Source organism: Palaemon carinicauda, chromosome 23, assembly GCF_036898095.1.
Source record: "Palaemon carinicauda isolate YSFRI2023 chromosome 23, ASM3689809v2, whole genome shotgun sequence".
Classification (NCBI taxonomy): domain Eukaryota; kingdom Metazoa; phylum Arthropoda; class Malacostraca; order Decapoda; family Palaemonidae; genus Palaemon; species Palaemon carinicauda.
This window is the reverse complement of record NC_090747.1, coordinates 39,844,969-39,857,468: the sequence shown is the minus strand read 5'-3', so window position 1 is coordinate 39,857,468 and position 12,500 is coordinate 39,844,969. Positions and strand designations below refer to the sequence as shown.

The following is a 12,500-nucleotide window of genomic DNA, read 5'->3' as shown; positions in this document are numbered from 1 at the left end:
TATTTTTAAAAAATATGGATAAATATTAAACAAGGGGTCTATCATCATCATATATCTAATCATTCGAAATAGTTGAACATCTAACTTGAACTCATTTGTTTCATATAATTCTTCCCCTGTCAGCCTGACAACCTCTCATATCGTGGAACATAGAAAGAGACTACCTGATAATGTGCAAGTACTGAAAACTATGACATGGTTAAGTGCTGGAAACACACTTGTGTGGTAAGACTTAATTGTCCCACTCTTAGAATCACTATGTATGAATGAAAAAAAAAAATAACAAATTTATTTTATTGATAAAACATAGATCTACGAAAGTGGCGTGAAAGAAAAAGACAATGAAATTTTTGGCTTAGATCAATCTATATAAATATGCATAAAACATAAATCCTTATTAAGATCTTTCATCTGTTGTTTTGGTAGCCTTGAGTTTTCAGTCAAATGACTCTCATTCAGACCAAGTTGAGAAATCAAATGAAAACAGAAACAACTTGTGTGAGGTAGAATTCTTCAAATGTTGTACATGAACCAGGTGGTTGGAGTAAATGATATCAACGTAAGAAAAAAACCCAAAGGGATTAACCTGGAACATCAATATTGAAGACGAGGACAATGCTGATCTAAATGTATATTTGATAGATATGTAAATATGAAGTCAAGAAACACAATATCATTCATTTACTAATCTATTTTGCAATGAATATGTTGCTAAACTTTCTTTGTCAAATTAAGGACAGGAACTTCTTTGTCCAGAAGTAGATAATATATATATATATATATATATATATATTTATATATATATGTATATATATATATATATATATATACATATATATATATATATATATACATATATGTTTATACATATATATATATATACATATATATATATGTGTGTATATATATATATATATATATATCTATATATATATATAAATATATATATACATATATATATATATATATATGGATATATATATATATATATATATTATATATATATACATAAATATATATATATATATATATATATATTTATATATATAGATAGATAGATAGATAGATAGATATGTAGGCATATAAATATACATAAATATATGCATGAATGCATACAAATACACACACACATATAATAATATATATATATATATATATATGTGTGTGTGTGTGTGAATATATATATATATATATATGTGTGTGTGTGTGTATATATATATATATATATATATAAAACATTGTAGTTATTTTCATGAGATCTACATGCATTGAAATATCATTAATTTTTTTCTATCTCCCAGTAATGCCATTGTCTTTTTATTAGATTCACACGTTCAGCTGTAACCGGAAGTTATGAGAAAACCAGCTGTGTATTCCTGGAACTGAACTATTGTCTGTGCATTTTCACTGCAGTGGTTTGTTGTTTATGATGAAAACCGCCAACGCTTCGACCAAAGACCTCCATTAGCATTCCTCTCCGACTAATGTCTTTGCACGACTCAGGGGTAAAGGCCACCATAACGTCCGCCGTAAAACTCTAATACCCGCTGTGAGAGTTTCCGAATAAAGGACACTACTAAAATTCAAGTCAATATGAATGATAAAACTTAATGAATGTTGGTTTTATTGGTAACAAATCTTAAAGAAAGAAGATTATAAGGGATATGGTGAGGGAGTTACATGCAATTCAATGTCATTTTGATACACAAAGAATATAATGATAATATTCTGAACTACTGTTTGCAATTTGATATTTATAATTGGAACGTGCATCGAGGCTTTAATGTGAGACTCATTGTTGATTCACAGTATTTTTGTTGTATACAAAAGTGAGATAATCAATTATTTTTTACTATCAAGGTATTACTGTATTATTCATTAAAGTGTGAGAGAGTAACTCTTAAAAGTTGCTGCGGGATTTAAGTACAATGGCCATATCTTTTTCATTTCTTAAATTTTATATGAAATTTCTTGGTAGTATAATGAAAGGTTTGAATTACATCAAATCATCATTTGTCGATAAAAAGGTTGCTTAGAAATGTGACTGATTGACAATCATCAACATTTCTGAAAATAGAAAGATAACACTTGAAATTCAAGTTACAGGACTTCACAGTGTTTTATCAATAATAAAATTTGTCGTAAGAATTTTATCGAGTATTATAAAGTTAATAAGAAAATATGTAAAACTAGACTAGATAATGATAGCTCTATAAATCAAGAATTTCTACTTTGGTGTGATAGTAAGGTTTATGGCACAGTAAAGAAAGAAATACAAAGATAAAGTTAATGGTATAAAGAAAATCAGTGTTCCTGGGAATCAGCTGAAATGTTGATTTCTTGTATTATTATTTCTTCAACAGAAATAGACTTTGACTAAAACTTTCAGATATCAAGATCCATACCATCGCTTTGAATCTTACTCGTGGGACATGCACTCACATATTCTACCTTTGAGTAGGACTTATTCCAAATGTAAAGTGAATTCAATGTTAGAAAGGATTAATAACTTAATATATAATAATGTTAATGTTATTTAATGTTTTCCATGCTACCCTCTAGCCACGTGGCAACTGAATCTCTTCGCAAAGATTTTGATGGAATTGATTTATGGTTCGAATCATAAAACTTACAACCTCCCTGATATTGCTTTAAGTATTGTGGTTCATATGGCCAGTAAGGTTTTCCGTTTGCCCCACACTTCAGATATTTTCACCGTGCGTTTTCCCTAAAATACAAGTTATTGAAAATTATAGACATCATTTTTCAATTTAGATTAATTATCTAGAAACACGACTGGTTAATCTCTTTTTCCATCGACAAAAGATAGGTATATCCTGGAAGCTTTACAAGATTCTTTTTGTGACATTCCAATCATGAGAAGACATTTCGAACATTATTCCCTGTTTGGTGTTTACATCAGACCTGCACTTGGAATCTCCTTTAAATATTGAGTTGTTTTCTTGATGGTCTTAATATAAATATTCGGTACCAGTTCTTAATCAGATTATTATCGTTACATCATAAGTGTGGTCGTATATTGTATTAAGAACATCCAATAGTAAAATTCCAAAGTTAGTAAAGGATTTTTACATAATTTAGTAAGTCTTTTCAAAGCCTTTACTTGCATGTATGGTGGTCAACAGTTCCAAACATCCTAGAAGTTATAGTGCATTTGAATTCAATTTGTAGACATACGTCAATATTCCATCCAAATCTTAAGAAATAAAAAAAAAAATGAAGAATTCACTGTAAATACATGAAGGTTGTCCAGTGTGTCAAAACTCTGCCGTGATATAGTTTTATGTCCTGAATCACCTTTACATTTAATTTTGTTTTTATCATTTATATTTCCCTTATCGTTCTGTATATTTCCGTAATATTCTTCTTTAATTATTTACTCCTTATTGCTCAGTTATTTTTTAAGTACAAGTAATTTTATCCTGTGTGGGCATTCAACATTTCTAACTGCGGCTGCACCCAAGCTCCAATAATGATAATTATTATTATTATTATTATTATTATTATTATTATTATTATTATTATTATTATTATTATTATTATTATTATCATTATTATTATTATTATTATTATTATTATTATTATTAGCGAAGATGCAAGTTCATTCACGAAGCTTTCAAGCGATACATGAAGGATATTGATCATGGGATTGGCACACTTTGACGCCTTCTAAATTGCTACAGAAGCTTCTTCCCTCGCATCCCGTACCCTGAAACCAACTTCCACAATATTTTCGTACTCTTTACTAGCATAGGTTTTAATTTTAATACCTTTCTTGTTGCAATATTGACATCATTGATATTAGAAACAGTAAATATTTCATCTTTATTCGTATACTTGAAAGTACTGGATGTGTTGTGATGGGGTGTTCTAGAAAAAAACACTAAATTCTTATAAAGTTAGATTTTTTGGGGGGAGAATCAATTATTCTTATAAGACGAACTTTCATTTTCAATATGGTTATGTAGAACATCGCAGTAAACAATATAACATATTGGGATTGAATTTCATTTCAAAGTATATCCATGGATAATTAGAAACGTGTAGACATATTTTTTTATGACATGTGGTTTGGTCTAGAAAACAAACAGATGAAGCTACTACTCTCTTTGCATCAATTCCATCCCCTCAATGTATATCTGGTTTTGCTGAATCACTTAATAGAGATCTAGCTAAAATTAGTGCTTGGTACAATTATGGGGTATGAAGGTGAATCCTAACAAAACTAAAATTACGATTGTAAGTAGGTCAAGGACTGGTGCTCCTCAACATCAGGATCTCAGCATTGGTAATATTTCTTTAACTTTGTATGATTCTGTTAAAACTTTAGGTGTAATTTTTGGCAGCTAATTTACTTCTGAGATACACATTATGACTGTGCCTTCTCCAATTGCCCGAAAAAGTAGCTTGTTGAGAAAGTCTTTCAAGATTTTTGTTGATCAATCTATTCTGAAGTCTTTTAATTCTTTCATTTTACCTTGTTTCGAGTATTATTCTCCTGTCTGGGCATATAGCCTCTTGCACTTCCTACTAGGGTTGTAGCTTAGCTAATAATAATAATAATAATATTAATAATAATAATAATAATAATAATAATAAAAATAATAATAATAATAATAATAATAATAATAAAACATATAAAAGGAAATAGCAAATGTTGCAGATTGAGTATTAATTAAGCCTTAAAAGTATTAAAGCTGAAACTAATGAAGATGGTATTCCAAGACTCTCCATATTCAAAAGACTTGTTTCTCGCTCCGAAAACTCAAAGGAATTTTGGAATGATTCCATCCAGGTATTATGGATCAACAGCCATAGAAGAGAATTTTAGACAACCACTACGAATAATAAAATCACATGAAAAAGTATCATGATGAAAATAATTTACTGTATTTCGTATATCCTAAAATAGAGCTCAAATTCGTAGTTGTTTTCGCATAACGGGAAATTGGTCGAAATTGAATTTCTAAATTGAGGTAAAAAGCACAAATGGAATTATTAAATCATTATTTTCGCTCATGGATAATTTGAACAATTATAACAACCATGGAGTGATTGGGGATTAATTTGCAAATATACCATATGTTAAACCTCCCCTTTTACTGGAATGTACCCAGAAAATATAATTTCCTTTTATGCGTTTTGGTTTGAGTTACTTTTTTGTGATGTATTACTAAATAGATGTTCATAATGTTAAACTTTCATTATGTATTTTCAATTACTCTTTTTAGGTCCATGTTTCTCTTCTGCATATTTTTATATAATCTCTCTCTCTCTCTCTCTCTCTCTCTCTCTCTCTCTCTCTCTCTCTCTGCTGGTCATGAAGGGTCGAGGCAAGGGATAGTGACTCTGCCCTAGCAAGCAGGACAGAGCAATAGAGACTGACCATATAATATTATATACATGGTCATCACCGAAGCCCCTCTCCACCCAATCAAGGACCAGGGCTGCTGATGACTCATCCGGTACACCTAGCCTAGACGGTCCCCCAAAACCCCTCTCCTTAGCTCACAAGGAGAGTGAGGCTCCAGACACTAATGGAACTAACGACTTTGAGCGGGACTCAAACCCCAGTCTGGAAATTACCAGGCAGACACGTTACCAATAGACCTCAACAACCTGATAAGACGAGGCACTTTTTTATACTAATATAAAACTTCTTTTGAGAATTACTCTTCCGTCACATTCCATATTTCACTCAGCCCTTCTTCATTTCTCTTAAAGCATTAGGATATCAAAAGTGACCGGAAAGTAAACAAGAGTTCAGTGAGGAAAAATAATTATGTATACAAAATCATTATCGCTTTATCATCCACTTCAAAATATAATTTTCCTTTGAATGGAGACATTCGAGTCTTTTATGACTTGCAATGCATGGTGAGTTTAATTGTGAATAGAAAGCACGTATAATGTCTCATTTTGTAACGAGACATATCAATATATATATATATATATATATAATATATACACATATATATATATATATAAATAATAAATATAAATATATATATATATATATATATATACATATATATATATATATATATATGCGTGTATGTGTGCTTGTGTACATGTGTTTGTTTGTGTGTGTTTAAAAATCTTTCATATGAAATTATATTCAATCATACTTTTAAGAACACATTAGTCGAAGACAACTATTTCACTTTGATCGGAGAATCTTACGGAGCGTTGTCTGTTCGATATACAAGAAATCTACTTCCTCTCTGCTTATCGTCATCGCTTTTCCATCTATTAATATTTGTATGATGCCAAGAAATACATTTTGAAAGTTGAACGTATTCAGAATATCGAAGCGGAAAGAGATTTATAGTAGAAAAGGAAGAATAATCAAAGAGGAAGGAAAATGAAAAAAAAAAATATTTCTCATGTAAAAAAAGAAAAAAAAATGCAGAAAAGCTCAAGTCTGTAGTGTTTAACCTTTACTCCTATACATGGAAAAATATTTTTCAAGACTCAAACTCTGGCGGAGGACTCGTCAGAAGGCTGGGTGTTCGGGTCACCCCGTGGTATCCAATATGGCGTGCCAAGACTCAGTTGCATTCATCTGGCCTTTGGCTCACAGCCTACTCCTGAACCGCCACAATTTATCAAAAAAATAATAGTTCACATCATCAGTTTTTTTTATTTATAATCAAACTCATATGTGAAGAGAAGAAAATGAGGTTAAAGACAAATATGTGAAATTAGAAAATATTTTGGTCCTATGAATAATTAACAGACATCGTTTCATCATAAATTTTCGTGTTCTTAAAATGGTCCTCATATACATCACATATTAATTATCAGGAAAGGGAAAATTACATCAACCTGTGTCACAGGAGCCCATGTCCGAATAAGGAAAAGAAAGCCAAAATATATGAGTTGAAAAACCTCGCAATTTTTTTTTTTTTTTTTCCTTTTTTATGAACTGTATATCAGAAGACAAATCCTGAATTATCATTTGAATATTTACCCATCCCTGGCTTAATTTTAATCGAATTATCGATGTGTATATGTTAGCAATAATATACATATCTTGAATGAAACTAGTATTAAAGGTGTCTTGCATGTGTAATAACTTCCCATCAATATATTTTTTTTACTTTTATATGTATAACTATGATCTTATGATTTCTGGAAACAATCTGCTGAAGGTCAAATGAATTCCGCTTAAAAAATAATCACACTTAGATGTATCTTTTCCTACAAGTATAAGTTTGGTAGAATATTTAACCGTCTTGCCTTATTTTTGTTTGGGTTCCCCCAGGTCCCTCAGTGTGAGGCACCTCGTATATCCACCAGAGAGTTGCTAATACATCTTCCGGTGTATTTTGCATCTTCCAGTCTTGGATGGTCTGGGATGCATCTTAGGTATTTATCGAGCTGATTTTTAAACGCATCTACGCTCACTCCTGATATGTTTCTTAGATGAGCTGGCAGCACATTAAATAGTCGCTGCATTATCGATGCTGGTGCGTAGTGGATTAATGTCCTGTGCGCCTTTCTCAGTTTACCTGGAATGCTTTTTGGCACTATTAATCTACCTCGGCTTGCTCTTTCTGATACTTTAAGCTCCATGATGTTTTCAGCAATTCCTTCTATTTGCTTCCATGCTTGTATTATCATGTAGCGTTCTCTTCTCCTTTCTAGACTGTATAGTTTTAAAAATTGCAGTCTTTCCCAGTAATCAAGGTCCTTAACTTCTTCTATTCTAGCAGTATAGGACCTTTGTACACTCTCTATTTGCGCAATATCCTTTTGGTAGTGTGGGTACCATATCACATTGCAGTACTCGAGTGTACTACGCACATAAGTTTTGTAAAGCATAATCATGTGTTCAGCTTTTCTTGTTTTAAAGTGTCTGAATAACATTCCCATTTTTGCTTTACATTTAGCCAACAGTGTTGCTATTTGGTCGTTGCATAACATATTCCTATTTAAAATTACACCAAGGTCTTTAATTGTTTCCTTGTTTGTGATTGTCTCATTATTAGGTCCCTTGTATGCATACACCATTCCTTCTCTGTTTCCATAATTTATTGACTCGAATTTATCGGAGTTAAATACCATCCTATTTATCTCCGCCCATTCATATATTTTGTTTAGATCTCTTTGTAGTGAGTTCCTATCTTCATCACAAGTAATTTCTCTACTTATTCTTGTGTCATCGGCGAAACTTCTCACTACGGAGTTTTCAACATCACAGTCTATGTCTGAGATCATAATAACAAATAGCAGTGCAGCTAATACCGTACCTTGGGGCACACCAGATATTACCTGGGCTTCATCTGATTTCTCGTCATTTGCAACCACTATCTGTTTTCTGTTTTGCAGGAATTCTTTTACCCATTTTCCTATCTTTCCCACAATATTATGCTCTCTCATTTTTTTCTCCAATATGTTATGGTCTACCTTGTCAAAGGCTTTTGCAAAATCTAGATAGATCACATCTGTGTCTTTTTCATTTATCATATTATTGTATATGTTTTCATAGTGAGCTATCAGTTGGGTCTGTGTACTTTTTCCAGGTACGAAACCGTGTTGACCCATATTAAACAAATTATTTTTGACCAAATGGTTCATTATTTTCTTTTTTATTACCCTCTCATACACTTTCATAATATTTGATGTTAGACTAACAGGTCTATAATTGCTTGCCTCTAGTCTTGATCCACTTTTGAAGATAGGGGTTATATAAGCTAATTTATGTTTAACATATATCTCGCTCATATCTATACTCTGTCTTAGCAGTATTGCAAGTGGCTTCGCGATAGTGTTTGCAGTTTTTTTTAACAAAATCGCTGGAACTCCGTCTGGTCCGGCTGCCGATCCATTTTTAATTTCGTTTATAGCTGTGACAATATCTGCTTCATTAATATCTATATCCGTTAGATATTCAACATTTTCTTCTCTCATTTCTGTTTCATTATTCTCATTCGCAATTCTTGGCGTGAACTCACTCTTATATTTTTCTGCTAATATGTTGCATATTTCCTTTTTTTCATTCGTTAGCCGTCCTTCAATTCTTAGAGGGCCTATTTCTATTCTCCTTTTATTCATCTTTTTTGCATAGGAGTAAAGTACTTTGGGGTTTCTTTTTATATTTTGAAGTGTCCTTTCTTCTAAGTCCCTTTTTTCATTTTCTTTCGACTGCATAATCTTTTGTTCTGCATTTTCTATCTTACATTTTATTTCCCTCATTTTCCACACATTTTTTTCTTTTGCAAGACTTTTCTTCCACTTTTTAATTTTCTGAAATAAGATTCTTCTGTCTCTTGGTATGCACGTCTTTTGTTTATTGTTTTTTTTCGGTACATATTTTTCAACAATTTTCTCCAGTATTTTGTACAGTATATCCGTATTTACCTGTACATTATCACTTATAAATACATTTTTCCATTCTTTATTCAGTTCTTCATTTATTTCTGACCATTTTATATTCTTACTGTAAAAGTTATATTTTCCATATCCTTCCCAAAGTTTTGTGCTTTTATTAATTCTGTGATCACTTGCTTTGGAATGAACTATCAATTCTATGACATTGTGGTCTGAAATTCCCGTGTTATACACTATTATTTCTTTAACATAATTCACCTCATTCACAAATACTAGATCTAGGACATTTTCCTTTCTTGTTGGAATGTGGTTTATTTGTTGCATATTATGTTCTAATAGCATATCTTGAAGCTTTTCAAATTGCCTCTTATCTTCTGCGCTACTATTACTATCTTTTTTATATGTATACATACAACCACTTTCTTCTATCCGTTCTTTCCAATCCACGAAAGGAAAGTTAAAATCTCCGGATAGGAGTATATTCCAGTCTTTATGGTTTCTACATATATCATCTATTTTTTCTATTTTTATGTCAAACTCCTTAGTGTTTGGGGGTCTGTAAACTACAATATTCATTAGTTTTTCAAATTCAAATTCTACCGCAATCAATTCACATTCTGTGTTGCTGTATTTTTCACATACTTTTCCTTGATTTATGTCTCTTCCATATATTGCGGTTCCCCCTTGATTCCTATTTTTTCTGTCTGGTCTATAAGTTTGGAAACCCTTTATCTGGTCATCACTGCCAGTCTCTTGGGAATACCATGTTTCACTTATATTTAATATATCTATTTTTTCAATTTGGGTTAGTTCTTCTAAGAACTCTATTTTCCTTTTAGAGTTACTCGTGACTAAACCCTGTGCATTCATCACTATTATGGTTTGTGTTTCATCCCCATTATTTAATATTGGTAATAATATGGATTCTCCCATGCTTCCTTCCTGTTCTGATATGATGTTCTTTTCTTCATTTCCCGGAATTCTGGCATTAAAAAATCCAACTTTTCTATTATATTTGCTCTTTCGCCTTCATATTTATTTGTGTGTGTATACCTGCAACTGTCCCCATATCTGCACCAACCCCTGGCATTATATATGCATTCTTTGTAGTTGGGCTCTAAATGTGCAGGTTTGGGTTGAAAGGCCTCATATCTTGGGGCTCTTGGTTCAAAGCGCGGTCAGTTAGAGAATGGAAAAGTTAGAGAATAAACATAAACAAAATATAAAAATAAATAAATATATATATATATATATATATATATGTATATATATATATATATATATATATATAGAAAATATTCTATATGGAATTATAATATTCATATGCAAGTAATGTTACCAAGATATATCAAAATAATTATGATAATGGCCCTGATAGGCCTATTCAATTCGTATTACGTGCTTCTCAAATTGATAAAATGGTAATTCAAAGTTATATCTTAACCTGAATCAACTCTTAAGTCTTTCATATGACTTTTACATCTTTATATGGAGTTATATATTTCTGAGGGAACTCCAGAATTATGAAACATTAAAACATCCAAAGTTTTCAATGTCAAAACAAACGAAATTTGCAAAGTGTAAAGGTCTTTCAGTAATGGATTCGAAAAAAAAAAGAAAAAAAAAAACGAATGTAAAGATATTCCAAAGTCTTTGATGCCCTGCATGTAAATTGAATCTAAATAAGTGAGAATAAACCCTTCCCGAACATTGCATTGAAGTAAGATCCAATTCTTGTAGCAGCTGCATCTGATAATCATTTTCCCGAACGGATTCCTCAAGAACGGGTTATGAAAGCACCTTGTATATTTACTCAAGAATATTGGATTTCAGTAAGTTATCGGAAGAGGAATAATGTCAACATGTTCCTCAATGACTTAAGAGTTTCTCCTTTACATAGTTCTTAACACAAAATAATATCGCAAAATAAAGAAAATACTATAATTGTGTCTTTCCATTTTGTGGTGAAGACACTTGAGAAAAGGCCTTTAACGGTGACGAGTATTCAATACAAAATATGTTTAAGAAAGCAGTTCCTTCCTTTATAAAATGAAACAGTTAATAATTCCTCAGATATTTTAGAGAATTTTAATGATAATGATATTTACAATCAAAGTTTTTAAGTATAGTTACTTTTTTAATGTACACGGTTTTAGACCATTTTTAAGTCGGCTGAAAAAGAAGCAGTTTTCTTTCACATGGTATATCAGAATCATCTAAGAATGTCTTTAAAATCATATTCGTTAGGCTCTGAACACATTCTACTTTTATTTATCTAACGATTTATGTTCAGGAGAAAATAAAAGCTAATTTTACGTTGTAATGTATGCAGCAAAATTGGTGATATTTTTGTTATTTTTTGTATTTGAGGGGTGATGTTTTTAAGATACCAGTTAACATAAAAAACATTTCACGTTTAAATACTATTGCAGAACTAGAATTAAATACGTTACTGTAACACTGTAGTAGAGACGCTCAGCTCAAGACAAGTCAGTGACGTCACGCAGAACCCAGAAGTGCTCACTGCCATTATCAAATAGTTGTAATATGATAAAATGGTGTTTCTCATTACAGAACTTTTTTCCCCTAGAAAATAAGGAGTAGTAAAATATTACATATAGATGCTAAGTCATTATTGAATAATATCAATATTTACGTGAAACAATTATTTTTTTTTCTCTTGCTTCAGAAATTAGGCAAAATTATTAATTTAAAATATTGTCTGCGATGAATATTGATAGCATCAATATAATCGAACTTTGTCTCTTGCAATTCAATTGAAAATATTGTTATATTATATAATGTCCAGTAATTGTTTAGTACTATTTCTTTTAAATGAAATATGACCAGGATAAAACAACAGATTACTTGCGTAAGAATAAGGAGAGAGAGAGAGAGAGAGAGAGAGAGAGAGAGAGAGAGACTCCTGATAATTATTAGCAGAAATGAAAACCGTTCAGAACCAAGAAATAGATGATTCTTATACCTACATATATATATATATATATATATATATTATATATATATATATATATATATATATATATTCGTGTGTGTGTGGCGGGGGGTGGAGTATGTGCGTGTGTGTGTATATGAATACACTTCGGCACATGTGTGTGCGTGTATATGTGAGGCTATCTGAA

At 31.2% G+C, this 12,500-nt stretch overlaps 1 protein-coding gene across 1 annotated transcript in view; it reads left to right on the top strand.

The window, feature by feature from the left end:
* Nucleotides 1–12,500, top strand: part of LOC137617547 (zinc finger BED domain-containing protein 5-like) — a 19,009-nt gene that overhangs the window by 710 nt on the left and 5,799 nt on the right. Inside the window, exon 2 of the mRNA XM_068347560.1 lies at nt 124–178. Within this exon, the coding sequence (XP_068203661.1) occupies nt 124–178 (55 nt within the window). The remainder of the gene's footprint in view (nt 1–123; nt 179–12,500) is intronic.